This window comes from Alosa alosa, chromosome 22, assembly GCF_017589495.1.
Source record: "Alosa alosa isolate M-15738 ecotype Scorff River chromosome 22, AALO_Geno_1.1, whole genome shotgun sequence".
Taxonomy (NCBI): Eukaryota; Metazoa; Chordata; class Actinopteri; order Clupeiformes; family Clupeidae; genus Alosa; species Alosa alosa.
In genome coordinates, this window is record NC_063210.1 from 24,336,029 (window position 1) to 24,355,806 (window position 19,778).

Below are 19,778 nucleotides of genomic sequence, written 5' to 3' on the forward strand. Positions count from 1 at the left end.
TGTTTTAAGTATTATATTGTTTTGTATTTGTATGTCGCTTTGGACAAAAGCATAACCATAATCATCATCATCATAATGGTGGTATTTTCTTGTGCACTTGAAACAAAACATAAAAATAAGTTTCTTTAAATGTAGTACAACTTTAACACATCACACACTGAACAGCAAAGTAGCTTCCTGATTATGTGTAAAATGTTTACAGAGTATCCTGATGTAGTAGGTCCATGTTCTCATATTTTTACAGCTGACGTGAAGGCTGCAATATTACATTTTTGATTTATAATGGAGCACCCTCTCTGGTGAAAGACTAGCAAGCCTGTGGTAGAGGCATACGATTACAGACATATTGAGAGAGCCTATCAATGAGTTGTCACAGTTTTCAATTTAGACATATTTTGAAATGGGGTACGTTTACGGGAGGATTTACACATCACTGGCAAGACCTGATCAAATGATACCAATGCAAAATGCTTCTCCAGCAGTGCAATCGCAGGTAATAACGATACCTTAACTCACGTTAAGCTATGGTCTAATATGTGTTCACTAAAAACCAAATAACGTTATTTGTCGGCTAATTAATAAGTGGTCAAACCGAGGTTGTCGACCTAGCAGGCTAGGTGACGTTTGTTGCCATTCGTGCAAAACTAAGCAAGAGTTAACGTTAATGAAACTTAACATCGCCTTCTACCAGTGACTTAAGTGTATTCAAATTAAGTTGCAACTATGATGTCGGCAATCACTGGTTACGTTAAACCATTTGAAACAAGTAGGACTGTAGCCCCTTAATGATAGTGAGTATGGCTAACGTAACTTCGGATCAATATAGCAGAGCCCTTTTACTTTACCTATCAACTGGCTAATGCTAGCATGATTTAGCATGCTATGAGCTAATATACTTAGCATCTACGAAAGAACAGCACATATCTTTTTTCACAAAGAATCTGTCACAACTAACAACGATGTCTCTTACAAACAACTACACAATGTATGACTATCAATATGTATTTAGTCAGACTCTGATAAGATATAGCCTAATGATGATAACAGCAACACTTAGGTTAGATTATGTGTCGAAATCTGGTGTCGTTAAAATAAGTGAGTGATGACGTGGTCGTGTCTGCAGCATAGACGGTAAAACATAATGGACAAAGCGTCGTGTCTGCAGCCAGCCAGCTGTCAATCATAGGTGTAAACACGGCCTTTTTAGATTTGTTAATATAACATTAAAAAAAATAATTTCAGCGAAAAAAGAAAAAATGTGTGTATTGAAGCATCTTGAAAACAATTTTTTCGAATAAAAAGTTGTATATACAAAAATAGTTTTAGGTGAGAAAAGTGACACGGAAAGTTGGCTTCTTGGCCATTGAAATACATGGGGATGGGCGGAGTTACACTTTGTACTGCAGCCAGCCACCAGGGGGCTCTAGACTAACGCTCGCATCACTCTTAACAGACGGCATACTGTCCAGTTCTATGTATACAGTCTATGAGTGTTCTTACTAATGCCCATTTTCTGTAGGTGAACTGATTGGATGTACATTTCCATATCAATATCACATAGGATGTCCACTCTTCCGTTTACATAACCCCTCATTGTCTGAAGGCAACATACCAAGCTCACTCCTAACAAATGGAGAAGAAAGGGAGAGAGAGAGAGAGAGAGAGAGATGATAGAATTACCAGTAGAAGACCAATCACCAGATCATTTACATTTTTAATTTTAGCTGTAATGATTATCCAACACAATTTATGACAAACATCTAAAACACATAAATTAATGTCAAGGTTTAAACAATGTTTAAGACTGACAAAGTACAAGCATTGCAATAACACTTGACTCCTGTTGAGCAAGACACATGGTACATGCCAATAACATTTGTTTAACTGCTTGAAAACACCCCCCACACACACACATACACACACACACACACACACACACACACATCACATGCCACCCAATATCTGCAACCTGTGACACAAACAGCCAAATTCCAGCAACAGATCTACAAACCTAACACGCTAATTCTAAGCATTTGATTCAATATCCAGTGTAGTAAAATATGTTTTGCAAAATATTATATACAGGATATACAATGATCCGATCATTTTTATTAAGGCACTGTCCTTCAGCATGCAAGATCTGAAAAGTTTAACCATGTTAATAGTTGTGTTTAACATTTGATACGAATGTTTCAATTATTGGACAAATAAAACATTAATTATGATTAACAAAACATGATCATAAACTGGCAAAAACAAGAGGATGAGGAAGAAATGCAGACATTTCATCTTCAAAGACAGTTACAGTCCCACCAACTGACACTCAAACTGACTAAAATGACTAAACCACACAGGAAACTGCCACTCCTCTCTGTTCTCTCACTTCCTGTTTCTCAGGACAGTCGTTGCCTCTTCTGATGCAATACGACCCAATGTCCAATAATATCACAAATGTGACATCACTCACCTGAAAGCAGGAGCAAGATGGAGGTGAAGACCCTCATTGAGATAAAAAAAAACTTTTGTTTTTTTTGATGAAAATAACACTGCCTGACCTACAATGCCAAGACTGTCACTCTGTAACTCTGATTCCTGTACTATTACCTAACAGTGTTAACACGACTGAGCATCTCTTAATTCCTTTGAGATCTTTTGTAAGATAATACAACCCAGAGTCCATCAACTGTTCCAGTTTGTGGCGTCTCTCTCCTAATGTCTGAGTCTTTAAAATATTGCTTCCGCATGTGTGAGTTTGACTTTGCACTTACCAGGGGAAGGGGTGCGTGTGTGTGTGTGTGTGTGCGTGTGTTTGAGGTTTCCTCTATTGGTCTCAACTAGTGCAGTGCCCGTTCAAACATGCCATTCCTGACCCGTAACTCAATTACATGACCACAGGTATGCCTGCTTTAAAAATAGGATGATAGGGAAACATCATTCCAGCTAAGCAATTAATAATGAATAGGCTACTGAATATTATAATATGTTAGCCTATAATTAATGTGGCCTCTAATAGGCTACGCCTACATGTGTAATAATTTTAGGCATGGCTGCATGTGACATTTCTCAATCAGAAGAGACAGATCAGAATGACATAAGCCTAACAACTGTTTTGAGTTAAGGCTAAATCTGTATAACTTACAGAATAACTTCCTAATGCTATTCGAAGCGTCAGTTTATTATACTTTTATTTTGAGTGGTCACTACATACGCTACCCGTGTTTGATGGCGTGATAAGTGACGTCGCTCAGTCTGCAAGTTGTTGTCTAACGTTGGCTATGTGGCATTAGCCTATCGTTCGTTTCAATTTGGGACCCTGCAGTCGGAATTGTCGTTTGTTTAGTCAAAGTCTCAAGTCCAACGTAGCCTGGGCTATTCGAAGCGTCAGTTTATTGCACATAGCTACTTTTATTTTGAGTGGTCATTCACAACATACCCATGTTTGTTGGCGTGTTGTTGCAAAATACGCGTAATAATTTTATGCAAGCAAACTGCATACAGGGAGTCTTTATTGTTGAGGTCAGACATGATAATCACCTAGCATCTTTACCCACAAGTGGTTCCCGAGTAATCCATTTTTTAAATTACGACTGACTATCATCAAAGTGAGACCTAGCTACTGTCAGTACACGATCCATGGGGTGGAGCTCCCCTGAAACTGGTCCCCTTGGAAACAGTGCAGTGCAGCGATAAACGTCCTACGTAAATAAGCATATTTTGAAATATGCATTCAAAAATCTTCAAAATCAAGAGTGCACACCTTTGTGCCACGTGCGAGCCACATACGAAATCTTAGGTCAGTCTGACAAGCGGTCAGCGAGATATGCGTGCCACAGACACACAGACGCTTCTTGCTTTATAGATAGATATAACACACAGAAGAGGAGCCTGATAATGACTTCCTGTTTCTTGTAGACCTTTTGTCAGTCTGAAAACTTCCCTTGCAAACGCATAAATCAACCATCAACATGTCAACATGTGCATCACATAGCATACAAATAATCTATTTAATTCAAATGAGATTATTTGATTTGGGGCCCAAAAGGTAATTCCACCGTGCTTCTGATTGGCCAGTCTGGTGCTTCATGGGAGAGGATCATGTAAAGAAAGGGAGGAATCACCGGAGTGCACAAATGTGGATTTTTGTTATTTGTTTTTTGGAGCAGCAAAAAAAAAAAAAACGTTTTGACGTTTTGATGGGTATTACCAAAGTCCTTCCCTCCACTTGGTGGCCATATAACAATGCTTGTTGGGCACTTATCGGGCATCTATTTCTATGTGCGTGTGCAAGGCTTCACGACACTAATCTTGTGGTGAGAGCACAACACATGATTGGCATGATGTCTTCACAACACACCACATGATTGGCTCAATGGATTCACATGTCAGCGTTTTGCCGCAGAAGGGGTGGGATATGTGTAGACAACTGCCATATTGGTGTTACAAACTAAGCCCATGCATTTCTATGGAGGATTTGAGTGCTGTGTCTCCTCATTAGAAAGTCTCTGCTAAAGCTCAGTGTGGAGGACAACATTAGATCAGCTGGACCCTAAACTGAAGAATGTTGTGGCGAAATTCTTACCTGAAAATGTTTTGAGGCCCATGTACATCTTTAGTCACAACTTTAATCAAATGTACAAGACAGAATTCAATCAATGTACAGAAAGCATTTCCTTTTTTTAATATCATGTTTCAGTTCTGTTTATATGTGGGTCTACAACAATGTAGTGCAAATTCATAAAACATCATCATCAGAGTCCAATGAGTCTGTGTGCTCGGGTGATCCCTCCCTCTCTTCACAGGTGATTTAGACCAGTGGGACGCTTGGACATGTAGCAATGATATCTGCCTGACTGTTGCAAAGCACACCTGATTATTATTGTTTTTTCTTTTTATTATTGCTTATACACTAAAATAAAAAAGTATTACACAGTTATCAAAATACATGCCGGGATGGAAACATCAGCCCAGATCTGCTAAACATTAAGCATATTGTCAGCCTCACACTTTTTGCAAAACACTTCACACAGTGATTTGCTAAACACTTCACACATTTCTCTGTTAGACACAGAAATCTCAAAAAAATACGTCATCTTTTCAAAATACTGTTTTTCAAAATACCCAATTGATCAAAAGCCTACACACAAATCCACCTGCTGCTCAAACAAAATGCAAAATGCCTCCTATCTTCTGCAAAATTAAACACTGTATTCAAAATATCATAAACACATCTCAAAAGCAAGCATCAGCTATCAGACCTAAGCACTACAAGGTAACAGGTGACTTTGTGGTGACTGAGGAGAGAGAGAGAGAGAGAGAATATTTGAGCTCTTTCTCTCTCTGAGGTTAGATCTATCTATATATGTATAAATAAGCATGTGGTCAAAAATATCCAGGCAACACTCAGGTGTGAGGAACCACTGCAGGTTTATTCACAATACCGGGAGCAGGTCACTAGCAACAATTACATGAGTACAATGGTCTTTTCCAAAAATCCTCATACATGCAGAAATACAATACATATACACTTCTTGGACATAGCATGTGATCCGTGCGCCATACGCAAGTCATGTGGCTACTCCAAGTAAGTAGATAATTGGTCAATACAATATATCAGCATTCTCTTGCCATAGTCTAGTTCCTGTCGGGATATTCCTAATATTACTGCCTCAGGCAGAATACCCTTAACTCGTGACAAAGGGGGTCGCATGACCTTTATTAGAAAATCATGACATGGAGAGAGCAAATGACAGACAAAGCAAAGTTGATGCACAGTATTGAATGTATAGAAAGCATATACAGAATATAAAAAAATGTTAGTAATCCAAAATTTCTCCTTCAAGCACTACAATGCAACAGGTGACTATCAACCAACAGTGCAATGAGAGGAAGAGTGTGGATGAGAGGGGGAGGCCATTCGGTTGTTAAGTCCCGCGTCACAAGCCCAACTGCTTTTTGGTTGGCTGCACAGCTCTGGCTAAATGTGATGCATTCTGGGCAATGCATGTTTGGGACATTGAATGCATGGTCCATTAAAATGAATGGGGGTGGTACTTCTCCCTCTCTCCAGTTCTATTCGGTTGTTAAGTCCGACGTAACAGGCCCAACAGCTTTTTGGTCAAGAAAACGTTAACTGGGGCACCCAGCCAGTTTTTGCAACTTATAAACCTTGTCACCATCACCTCCGTTTTATTGAGAGTAAAACAAAACTGCTTAACTTTAACAGAGCAATTACTATAGCTGTGCAGCCAGATGATAAAATCAAGGGTTACTTGCAGGCTTCTGCGAAAAATAAGATTTTATTAGGTTGAGGCAACAAGTGAGTAGTAGGATGACAGTTTTCTTAAAGGCTACTCTGAATAGCGGAAAAAAATCATTTATTTTACTCTCTATGGAGAAAACCGAGCGGCTTTGAAAGCCATTGGACCCGTAAACAGATTTATTAGCCTATTATTGCATCATCACTTAATAACCAAATAGTGGAAGATGGGTAGGGATAGGAAGATGAAGGTCGACCTGAAAGAGTACATGACAACAACAGGTGAGTTTTTCTGTTCTGTTTTTAACAGAAATGGAAAGCCACCAGCATTGCAGTGAGAGGAAGAGAAAGATGAACAAAGAGTGATGAGAGGAGGAGGCTCTATCAGAAGATGGGTGGCATGGCATAGAACATTTTGGCCCATTCAGAAGATGGGTGGCATGGCATAGAACATTTTGGCACATTCAGAAGATGGGTGGCATGGCATAGAACATTTTGGCACATTCAGAAGATGGGTGGCATGGCATGGAACATTTTGGCACATTCAGAAGATGGGTGGCATGGCATAGAACATTTGGATTTATAAGTACTAATATATACACAAACAGTAAAACTCTTTTACAGGCACAAAGACCAAGTACTGTATATTCAAGAAATTAAATATAGTACGATATTTACATGACAGTTTCCAGAGAGAGAGGTCAGATCTATCTATCTATCTATCTCTCTCTCTCTCTCTCTCTCTCTCTCTATATATATACATATATATGCAATGATATTTTCTATGAAAATCTACACAAATCTAAGATAACTTTAACATGACATAAATTACGGATGAATTATTACATTTCTCTATCTGTAAAAGTACAAATAAGAAGTTGCGTCCGGGACAAGGAGCAGTATCCTAGGTAACTCAATGGAGGCGGGGTTTTGGAAGCCAGCCATTGGATAACCAAAGCTGATTGGCTCTGAACTGATGACCATGGTTTTATAGTTGAGGGAATCAGTGAGATTTTTGGCTATGGCTGGGTTTGCACAGACACCTCAGTCAGGCTCAGCCTATTGGAGGCTGGCATGTTTGTATCGGATTGGTGGCAAGAGTGAGCATCATTGATTTCAGAATTCTAATTGGCTGCTGGCACGCCTGCAGGCAGTATCAGATTAGTTGCCAGAGCATATGTGTCATCAATTGGCTGATTGGCTGCTGACATGTCTGTAGGCAGTATCAGATTGGTTGCAACAGAGTATGTGTCATCAATTTCAGAATTCTGATTGGCTGCTGACGTGTGTAGGCTGCATCGGATTGTTGCAACAGAGTATGTGTCATCAATTTCAGAATTCTGATTGGCTGCTGTCATGTGTGTAGGCTGCATCGGATTGGTTGCAACAGAGTAGATCAAAAGGGAGTTGATGTCTTCAGGTTCAGTGTTAGTTTCAGACAACTGATTGGCTGAAGCTGGATGCTGTTCTGGATTTTGATTGGCTGTGGTGTATATGCTGATGACAGGTGAACTGTCCTGATGATTCCTCTGATTGGTTGGAGTCGGAGGAGTTTGGAGTTTATCTGCACTGCTGTCTGTGTCTTGTATCTCTGCATAGATGCCGTTGTTCTGTGCAGAAAGAAACCAGATATACCTCAATACACATCAGAGAAGAACTGTAGAGTGAAAATAGTCTTAAGGACACAGACACACACAGACACACACACACACACAAACCAATAGTCTAACCAACAGAAAGCTCCATACCTCTTCAGCATTACTTGGGTTCCTTAGTGATGATCGTGGTGCTGATAATGACAAAAACCAATGTGTCATGTTTCCAATACATGTTTGAACAATCACTAAAATAAAGTTACATTTAGTCATCTTAACTTATCACTTCACTTAAGACACTTATCCTTAGACATCTCTGAAATACAGTAACAGTAAGTTGTAGTTTCATATGTCCTCCTCAAGGCATCTCTTCTGTTTTGTCTACTGCAAATATAATGGGATAGTTCCAATAATATGAAATATGCATATATATATATATATATATATATATATATATATATATATATATATATATATATGTGCATATATGCGTTGTACATGTGTGTTACATGTGATACATGTAAAATAATGTAACATGTTTGTAACTTGTTTAAAAACATGCATTTTTGAATTGCTTGGCAATCCATATGTGAGTGTGTGTGTGTGTGTGTTACTTTCTCTCCTCTTTGCTCTGGTCTTCATCAGTATGATGGTCAACACCAGTAGGCCGACCAGCACAGCAGCTGCTAGTCCTCCATAGAGAGATGCATTCTGCCCTGTAAGGAAATCTGATTACAGACTATCACACAGTAAAAATCACTAATGTAACGGAGGCAGACTGAGCTAGCATGCTAGTTGCGTGTGTAAATCCTCACAGCCCTAACCTTAAGAACGCTTCTAACCGCTCAGTTGGAAGCCTGGGCTTTTAGCTCAGTGGTTAGAGCGTTCGTCTCCCATGCCGGTGTGTGTGTCAAAGTGGCGGGTTCGAGGCCCGTGAGTGGCGAACAAACCGACCTTGTGACACTAAGCAAACGCAATTCAGTGCTGTGATACACGCCACACACGCCACATCATTTGTGATGACAGTGAAGTTCTCCTCATAGGGGTAGTGTATAGCTGAAGTCCCAATAGGGGTAGTGTATACAGTAGCTGAAGTCCCTATAGGGTAGTGTATATAGTAGCTGAAGTCCCTATAGGGGTAGTGTATAGCTGAAGTTCCTATTGAAGTCCCTATAGGGTAGTGTATAGCTGAAGTTCCTATAGGGGTAGTGTATATAGTAGCTGAAGTCCCTATAGGGTAGTGTATACAGTAGCTGAAGTCCCTATAGGGGTAGTGTATAGCTGAAGTTCCTATAGGGGTAGTGTATATAGTAGCTGAAGTCCCTATATGGGTAGTGTATAGCTGAAGTTCTTATAGGGGTAGTGTATAGCTGAAGTTCCTATAGGGGTAGTGTATAGCTGAAGTTCCTATAGGGGTAGTGTATATAGTAGCTGAAGTTCTTATAGGGGTAGTGTATAGCTGAATAGAGAAGGCGTGTTATTTCTCCGACTGCAAGTTGTTTACCATCGAATGACAGTTATATTAAAGTAGAGTTTGCATTTTCTTGGATGTAGCTGGGCCTTGTTTGTTGCATTGTTGTAGTCCATTGTTTGCAAGTCATTTTAATGGTTTGATTGTGAACTATACATGTGAATGGGTAATGGGTTGAATAAATATAGTTAAACATTATTTCATGGTAGTGAAACAGTTAAAACTAATGCCTTTTAAAATCATGTGAGCTGAATGCAATTCAAATGTTATGTATTTAGATGCATCTCTTAAAAGCTGTTAATTTATTGCATAGTTAAAATCATGAGGTCAAGTCAAATTCCACACTGTGAAAGTATTGCATGTGTTTTCTTTATTTAACTTGTTTATTTAAGATGTTACTAGATTATTTGCTTCTTATTTACAAGGTTTACTTCTTTGGGATTTGAGAATTGAAAAATGAATTCTCATGTGTTTCACTGAATGCACTTATCTTGTTTTCATTTTCTAAAATGGTGTTTGTAAAAAAAGAGAGCAAAAGTGTGACGAGTGGAATCCTGTTAAGTCCTCCTGAAATTAACTGCCTTATCAAGTGGGAAGTTTTGCAGACTGAAACCTTGCAATGGTGAGGGCACTTGACATTGACTACTAGCGAACTAGCTCCGCTGGTGGGAAAACGCGTGGGACTCATGAGTTGTAGCAGTATCCTATTGCGTGCAGAGGGAATTTGAAAGACAACCGTTTATTCTGCCCCTCGGACTGAGTACTGTGAATGGTGAGTCCCCAGACCCTACATCTTGATGTGGGTCTGGCTTGTCAGGTTATCCCTGAGCCTTAATTCCTTGAAATCCAGTGTCCAGAGTCCATCAGCAGCTCCAGTTTGTGGCGTCTCTCTCCTAACCTAGTCTTTAAAATAGTGCTTCCGTCTCTGAGTTTCACTTTAAACGTATTGGGGGAGGGGGGTGTGTGTGTGTGTGGTGAATATATATGTGTGTGTGTGTATGTGTGTGTGTGTGTGTGTGCGCGCGTGTTTTTTCAAGTAGTCTCAACATAACACCCTAAGGAGGAGCCTGATGATGGCTTTCTGTTTCCGGTAGTCCTTCTGTCAGTCTCTGTAAACTTACCCAGTGCACTTATAACTCAACACTCAAAATACCAACACATACCCATATGTAAGGGATAATGTATAGAACGCCAGTCATTATTGGGAAAATAAGTCCCGACAGGGCGAACCGGACCCTGACGCGCAGTGGAGGGGTCTTGTTTCCGCCCTGAAGGGACTTATTTTCCCAATAATGACCGGCGTTCTATACATGATCCCGCTTATTACACGGCTACTTGCCAAAACGAAATAATAAACTCCCCACGACATGACTTTAGCCTACATAGCGTAGCCTATTTGTTACCGTTCATCGTGGCATGCTGAGAAACAAATAGTTCGCAACAACACACGCTGAACTTGAATCAAACATTCTTTAGAACACAGCTGATCAACCGTCTGCTTTCACTTTTGAATGAAGTTCCAGTCCTTGCGAAGTGATATGCAAGACGTATCAGAAGCACAAAGCCCGTTGCCATTGACAGCGGTAATTATATGTTTGCAGCGGTAATTACATGAAAATATTTTACTGTAGAACTTTGGGAAATCCCATTCAAGCCAATGGAGCATTCTACTTGCCTTGTGAAGAGCCGTGTAATAAATATATATACAAGGATACAAGGATACAAGGAAGTTTATTGTCACATGCATATAGTTACTGGAAGTAAGAAATGCAGTGAAATTATGTCTGGTGTCAGCCTATTTGTGCATTAATGGGGGTAAAAGTGCAGTAGAAGAGGGGTTTAGTAGATTAAGTGGCAAGGGCTGCATAAAAAAGGTGGGGGAGGATTGGGATTGGGTAGGGGGCACGAACAAGGAGCACCCAACTCCTGGGGTCTTGGTGTGTGTGTTGGGGGGATGACAGGGGAGATGGGATAGTGTGCTGTGTATGTGGGGAGAGGGCAGTGTGCAATATGTGTGTTGGACAAGCTTCCTCATGAGACAATGTGCTGTGTATTGGGGGGGGGGCAGTGTGCTGTAAGTATGTTGGGGATGTGTGTTGGAGAAGCTTCCTGATGAAATAATGTGCTGTGTATGTAGGGGGCAGGGACTTACTATTGCAAGCAGAGTACTGTATGTAATGTATGTGAGTGATGACAGTGAAGATGTGTGTGTGGGTAGGTGGGGGCAGTGTGCTGTAAGTATGTAGAGGATGTGTGTTGGAGAAGATCCTGAAGACAATGTGCTGTGTATGTGGGGGGCAGTGTGCAGGAAGTATGTAGAGGAGGCTTACTGTAGCAATCAGTGTGCTGTATGTATGTGAAGTGATGACAGTGATGATGTAAGTGTGTGTGTTGGGGGGGGGGGTGGGGTCAGGGACTTACTATTGCAAGCAGAGTACTGTATGTAATGTATGTGAGTGATGACAGTGAAGATGTGTGTGTGGGCGGGTGGGGAGTGGAGCAGTGACTGTGTGTGTGTGTGTGTGTGTGTGTGTGTGTGGGTAGGTGGGGGCAGTGTGCTGTAAGTATGTAGAGGATGTGTGTTGGAGAAGATCCTCAGAAGATATACAGTGCAACGCAACCATATTTTCCTCTAAGAAGCTAACATAAGAATTCATGTATGACCATGACCATGACCAGTTCTGTTTTGTATTCAGATCATTGCTTAAAGCTACATTGTGTAATTTTTGTGTCAATTCTTAGCAAAAATCCATTTTTTGCTCATGTGTAATTACTTCCACCGACAAATCAAAGTATTCTCGTTAGCGTAAAATCTGCCATTCAGTTTCCTGTGTCAGGGACCGTTCGTTATTTATAAACGGGATCACCGGAGGGATTTTGAGTGCTTCGATCAAAAGTTGCATGACCCTTCCCTGCCTGCTATATAATTTTCAACGACCCTCCGGCAGCATTTTCAAAAATTATATGACCCTCCCCGGCCAATTGTCGATGTCTTCCGCCCACACTCTTACACGCTAAGAAAACACATCAACATATGCTACCACCTTAAAACCAACCTCTGCTTTCTGATCTTACACATCACACTTCACCAAGATGGTGGCCATTTCAGTAGATTTACTCACTAACATTATTGTGGAAACACAATAAGCATGGAAACGAAATGCACACTTCCTGCAACTGCATTAGCCTACTTGAAAAGTTACTCCTCTAGTAAGTATTCACATGAAATAAAACAATAAAGCATTGAGACCATTCAACAAAGCACGCTGGGTAATAACAAATTCAACACATGAACTTGTTGGTATGGACTCGTCTCTAGGCTTCCTCAGTCATTGTAGCTAAAGCCGCCAAAGCTGAACATTATCCAAAACTCAATTTCTCAGATGAGCGTCAATTTGGGAGCTTGCTACACTCTTTCCTTCTCAAATGACTTGAAAAGGCCGTTTGCACAATTTAACAAATAATCACAGGGACCGAAAAATACCTAACATGACAACTTTTTCCGGGTTTATCATTTTAACGTTTCCCCGCTGTCTTGCCGTTTTAATATTTTCCCGTAGAATATCCCATATCACTGTAATACTCTCATAACATTAGTCCTGCATTCTGGCCTGTCTCTGTTTTGTCCTGTTGTTACACCTTGCCCTTCCAGTGAAACAGATGTATTCAAATCATCGTTTTGCTTGCTTGAATCACCGAACTCAGAGTGATGTTAACCTAGGCCTATTTAAGTTAACGGCGTGGTTGTCGTGAGAGCACGATTCATTAAGCTTGCAGTGTTGGCCGTAGGCTATGCCTATGTGCGCACCTGCCAGGCTACTCAGCTAGACAAAGAATTCCCCCTCTATATTCACTCCAAGTTGGCCTACCATAACTTACCAACTACACTGTAGACCATAAACTGGCTATTTATATGACCAAATGTATTTGTTCAACTTTATGAAGCAGAATTACGCACTTGGAACGTAACACATTTTTGTTGGCAGGAGAGAGAATAACAGCGATTAACAAATTGCACTTGTTGCTGGTTACCAATAAATACTATATATTTTTTTGCAAACAAAAAAAAAACAGAAAGGATGGAGACAGCAAAGCTAGAGATGGGCAGGAACAAGGTCAATTGGTAGAAATACTTGTCAAAACGTTAGGAGCTGGATGTGTGGATGAATGAAGCACAAGTATGCTTTATGTTAAGCACACTGTTTAAAGTTAGGCTATACAAGTAAACCAAAGTTAAATTTAGCTTTTTTAGGGCTGGCTAAAGTTGACCAAATGGATATAGGCTGTAGGCTACTTTGTTGCTCCAACCCTTCCAACGTTAATGGGGACGAATGTTGACATTTTCCGTATTTTGCGTGAGAAACCCGGGAAATCACCCTTATTTTCATTGTTCAATGTTGACAGAGCTATGGAACGAAAGAGAACGTTATATCAGAGAGGGTTAAAGCGGAGCGAGAGGTGCAAACGTTCGACAGTTTCCGCATTCGATTATTGCAAGGGGGAGGGGGGGAAATCCCCCTTTATGCAGACCAGAGTAAACCCTCGCTGTACTAATGTCAATGGAGACTTGTGGAATTTTACCAATAAATTGGTCATTATGTCTTTCTGGATTTGTTGAGGTTTTTTTGGAAAATTTTGTCATAATCTGTAAGTGTTTGGGATCATTTCAAGCCTAAAAGTGTAATTTTTTAGTGTTCGGATTTGTAATAAAATAACCTAATATCAGACCATGCTGCTGCCAGTTACCAAAGATCCTTAATATACATGCTTTATCAACCGTCTCTGCAGTTACTGTCCGGTTGTTAGCATGCTCGCTAGCCTCTTAGCTAAGGTAACATTTTAAACGGAGAAGTGTTTCTTTGAAATGACAACTAGCTGAATAACATTACTGACATTAGTTAAAGTGGATAGTTTATACTCAAGTGAATTTGCAACAGTATATTAAGTTTAAGCGAAGTCCTTCTTAGTCACTTGTTAGCGCATAGCTGTACTATTGCCATAGCTACTCCCATCCACTTGTATAGCATTTTAAGCTAGCGTTAGCTAGCAAGCTAGCTCAGTTCACATGACTTATTAAATTATTCATATCATGTCCTAAAGAATGATTCATTGGTATCATACACGATTATATACAATAATACTGTGAACACAATTATGTTTATTTGTTCTTATTGCTTATTAAGAGAAAAAGTTTATTTAGTGACGTAGGGTGACACTCCCACTTATGCAGACCGGAACTGTCCCGTTTTGCTCCCATAGTAACGAATTACGTTGCTCTATCTTGCTAGTAATCAAGGATCTTTGGTTATATGGCGACAGAAATCAACAATCAAACAAGCCACTTTGATTTTTTTCTGTTTTCATTAATACAAAAGATGGGTGACCCTCCCTCCTAGACAAAAAAAAGTTAGGTGACCCTCCCCTCATCAAAGAATAAAAAGACATGACCCTCCCCTATTTTCCTCCGGTGACCCCGTTTATAAATAACGAACGGTCCCTAACACATTAGATTTAACCAGAGGGTGTCACTAAAGCACCAAAACCTCCGCGATATATTTTTATGTGTATTGTATCATAATAACAGAACAGAAGACCATAGGCTAGGCTACTGTCTGTCTTTGACTCTGCCGAGTAAAAGTTCTGCATGCGTTTAATAAAATAAATGCAAACAAAGTTCAGTGTAAACTGTGTAAAGGAAAGCTGGCATGGATCGACCACAACCATGCACAGCCACCTACGATCGGAGCATGTTTGCACTGGGGGGTACATCTAGGCTACAGGTCAGCAGTCAGAGGCTAGCTTTTTGGTTAGACCACGAACGTTAGATGCTAAATACATGTCATAATGTCTTCATGTTATATTCATAATATTATTGGACATTAGGCCTTACTGCTCGATCACACCAGAACAAAGGATGACTGTCCTCAGAAACAACAAAAACAACACGCTACATTTATATAGCACTTTTCTCGACAGCGCTTCACAGGGAAGGGGGACTGTCACAAACCACCACCAATATGAAGCACCCACCTGGGTGATGCACGGTTATGCACCAGAAATTGATGTACAGTAATAGAGAAGTGAACGTTTCTTGTGTGGTTTGGTCATTTGGGTTTAGTTACAGTAGTGTGACCCCAGAGTCCATCAGCTGCTCAAGTTTGTGGCTTCTCTCTTCTAGCATCTGAGTCTTTAAAATATTGCTTCAGTTTATGTGAGTTTCACTTTGAACTTACTGGAGGAGGTGTGTGTGTGTGTGTGTGTGTGTGAGAGAGAGCCAATCCATGTATAATGTCCTACCTGATTGTGTTGTATTTGAATTTCCATGTGCAGATGTTGATTCCAACTCTGGTGCTCTTGTGTTTCTGGATGAGTGTGTGTCACCTGTATGGGTAGTAGCAAACACATTTGTGTGTGTATGTATTTGTGTCTTTGTTCTTTTCAGCTTAACACATAAACAGTGATGGGTCCAGAGGTGTGTTCAAATGCTCTGAACAGATGAATGTTTAAAGAGTAAATGTTTTCCTTATATAGTTACATTTTAACAATTATGTGTAAACGTTCAAATTATTAAATGTTCACAATTTGCCTTATTCACACGGCGGCCATTGTAAACCAAAATGAGGCTATGGGGTCGGGGTCCCAAAATAGTTTGGCCCAAGGGAAAGCAAATTAACAACATTGTGACAATAACTGCTTTCAGACATAGGTGTAAGTCTGCATGTTCTGCCGATGTCAAGCGGTTGGGACGTATGAACAACATCACCGGCTATTTGGAATTCCGAACTTAGCCGGCTCTTACACCACTCCCCTCCTAGTATTTCCGACAGACATTATGTACTGTAAATGAGCTTGTGTCTGAACGAAGCGAAGAACATGCAGAGATTCTGTTCATGTGTGTCGTTCACACATATGACTAGCCTGAAGAGCCAGACCCACATCAAGATTAGAGTGCGGATCGGGCCGCAAATTTCTGTCCGAACCCGGCCCGCGTCCGACAGAGTTGCGTCCGAACCCGACAGGCATTTTCATTTTTATGTCCGAACCCGACCCGAGCCCGACGCATATGATGCCTCAGTTATTCCTATACTAGTGATTAAACGTTCACGTTAGCCCATTAAACGGAACACACAACAAATTGTCTACAGAATCAGATGAGCGTGCACGCACGCAGGTCACACACAGCGCACATTAACACAAGAGGCCCAAGCAAGCATAGCCTATTGAAATAGAATTCTTGTCTTACCATTGACGAAAAGTCTTGAAATGAACTGCAACAGTCTTTGAAACTACAGTGCCTCTGTCACTGATCCATATGCAGCATCGACGTTAATTGGGGCAACTCGAGGATATCATCATCCAGTTGAACGAGACGACCTTATAGCCTACGTCTTTACCACAGTATGCAACGCAAATATCTTAAAATCTCCTGATAGGCTAACAACTTTTTTTTAACGTCATGCACCCAAGACTGTGCTTATGTGCGAAATGTGCATAAACATTTGTTTATGTAGTCGTGACAACGCGTGTGCATTTCAGGCGGCATATGCCTGAAATGCGTTGTCACGATAAACAAATCTTGCACACAGGAAGAAAGCTATTAGGTATTTTTTACATTTTACTTTATTCTCAAAAAACAAACGTTTGCATCATGTGAAGCAGACCTGTTGGATACCCAACATAATAAGGACTTTTAAATGTAAAGCTTCCAATGCCTATCGCCCCCATGTGTCCGAACCCGAACCGAACCCGACTATAATTTCTAAATATTTGTCCGAACCCGACCCGACCCTCGGGCTCTGGTCGGGTAGCCACACTCTAATCAAGATGTAGGGTCTGGGAACTTACCATAGGCACTGCTCAATCCGAGGGGCGGGATAAAAGGTTGTCTTTCAAATTTCATCTACGCACAATAGGATAGCGCTACAACCGGCTACAATTCATGAGTCCCATGCATTTTCCCACCAGTGGAGCGAGTTGGCTAGTTGATCAAACTTTTGCTAATTTAAAAAAAGCTTAACTCGAGTTGCGATTCAAAGACCGCTGTTCGCCAGCTGCAGCATCCATCTTCTTTGTAAACCCTCGGTGAGTTGCACAGTTTTGAAAACAAACGTTCAGGGTTGTTTTAAGGACATGTTTTTGCATGCCTGTAGGCAGCCACTCTAAAGCAGTAAAGGCGATTCAAAACGAGTGAGAAAAGTCGAGACAGGACCAATTTTCAAAATTTCGGTGTCCACCACTCTAGTTCATCCAAAACAAACCAGAAAAGGGACTCAAAGTGCTAAATACTGGAATTATCCTTTAAGTATATATACTCTTTTTGATCCCGTGAGGGAAATTTGGTCTCTGCATTTATCCCAATCCGTGAATTAGTGAAACACACTCAGCACACAGTGAACACACAGTGAGTTGAAGCACACACTAATCCCGACGCAGTGAGCTGTCTGCAACAACAGCGGTGCTCGGGGAGCAGTGAGGTGTTAGGTACCTTGCTCAAGGGCACTTCAGCCGTTCCTACTGGTCGGGGTTCTAACCGACAACCCTCCGGTTACAAATCCGAAGCGCTAACCAGTAGGTAACGGCTGCCCCCTCAATTAGTATTAGCCATGTATGCTAAACAGAAATTATTCTTCCATCACATACCCGCTGTGGTGGTGTGCGTTTCTTATACGATAAGTAAGTATGGCAGTTAACTCCAGCACCTACCTGTGGGGCTGCTGTGTGCTGACGTACTTCCTGTGATTAGTGGAGGTTTGGAGGTGGGAGGGGCTAAATGAGGAAGGGGGAGGAGAAACAGAGGAGAGAGGAGTAGGGGAGGGGCAAACCCTTTTAGAAATAATACTGCAACAACAGATTAATGCTCCTGAAATATTCCTAATATCAACACTAGATATATGCTTGTATAACCAAATGGGCTAATAATTTCCAGATAATGTAATCACTCCTAATATTGTTATAATCTTTGTGAACTTGTGAACAGGGAAACCTGTTCGAGTCCATGGCCGTTTTTTGTGCCAGGCTGTAAGTATGTCCATTTCTGCTGTGAAGTTGCACATGTTTGGGGTCTATGCTTATTGACTCACTCTTGTAGCCTGCCCCTGATGGACGTTTGAGGTACTACAGGTTTTGGAACGTCTGTGTTGGCTGCATTGTTTGATATTAAATGTTACCGCTTGTTTATGACACATTTCTGGTGGTTACTACATCTGGAAATGTACACTATTGGGTTCTACTACGCTCCTTAAAAGCCGCTAGTAATATTATTGTGACATGAGATTTATGCTCCTGATAAAGTGACTCACCCTGCTCCACCTCCAGCCTGAATTCTGTATATCTATAATCTTTATCATCGTCATCAAACGGTGAAGCAGATGCACACCTGTATGTCCCAGCATCCTCTATACTCAGGTTGTGTATGGATGCAGCAATGGCTCTGTTCTCTGAGTCATGATAGAGAGTGTATCTTCCTTTGGTATATGTTTTCTCATGTGCTTTTGTTAATTCAATGACAACTTCTCTGTTGCTCATTTTCATCAGGTACACAGACATGGGGTCATATTCTTGAGGATATTCACAACTGATTTCCACACTTTCCCCCACAGAACCATTCAATGTCTGAACACAGCATACCCAGCTCACACCTGACACATGGAGCAAAGAAATGAGTGTGTGTGTGTTTATAAATATATCAATATATGTATGTATTTATTTATTTATATATTATAATATACATTTATATTACATGTAAAAAGCACAGCTAATCTACCAAGCTAACAACAATGTTATAAATTGCAGTATACTGTTAAAAGACATTAAATACATTGACTAACTGACACTGAAACTTGACCATAATGACCAAACTACACAGGAAACTGCTACACCTCTCTGTTCTCACTTCCTGTTTCTAAGGAAACTCATCTCTTCTTCTGGCGTAACTGAGCAGCAAGACCCAATAAGTCTTACCCAACAAGTCCAATAATATCACAAACGTGACATCACTCACCTGAGAGCAGGAGCAAGATGTAGGAGGTAAAGACCCTCATGCTGACCGAGATAAAAAAAAAAGCAGGAGAATGCCTTCTCTACAATTGAAAAACTTCTGTAAGTTCTGTTTTCTGCACAAGTTCTGTAAAACCTTAAACTGACAAACTGTATCTCTGATCCCGGTTACTATAACCTAACCTATAGACCCTTAACATAATGAGCATCTCTTAACCTATAGATCCCTTAACATCAGCTGCTCGAGTGTGTGGCTTCTCTCTCCGAATGTCTGTCTTTAAATATGTGCTTCCTTCTCTGAGTTTCACTTTAAACATACAGAGGAAGGGATGTGTGTGTGTATGTGTGTTTTGTGTGTGTGTGTGTGTGTGTGTGTGTGTGTGTGTGTGTGCGCGCGTGTTTGTGTGTGTGTGTGTGCGTGAGTGCGCGCATGCATGTCTGTATCAGGGGGTCAGGATTT

The 19,778-nt window shown here is 40.7% G+C and overlaps 1 protein-coding gene across 2 annotated transcripts; it reads right to left on the reverse strand.

The window, feature by feature from the left end:
• Window positions 1-5,426: 5,426 nt before the first annotated feature.
• Window positions 5,427-19,575, reverse strand: LOC125287413. Of its 2 annotated transcripts, XM_048233249.1 has the most exons (6): window positions 19,323-19,575; window positions 18,026-18,088; window positions 15,620-15,703; window positions 8,466-8,567; window positions 8,005-8,045; window positions 5,427-7,866 (listed from the first exon to the last, which is right to left on the reverse strand). In XM_048233249.1, the coding sequence occupies exons 1-6, from the start codon at window positions 19,360-19,362 to the stop codon at window positions 7,381-7,383; spliced, it is 816 nt and encodes a 271-aa protein (XP_048089206.1). In that variant the 5' UTR covers window positions 19,363-19,575; the 3' UTR covers window positions 5,427-7,380. The 2 variants fall into 2 exon arrangements, with proteins under 2 accessions (XP_048089206.1, XP_048089207.1); XM_048233250.1 differs by lacking the exon at window positions 15,620-15,703.
• Window positions 19,576-19,778: the final 203 nt, after the last annotated feature.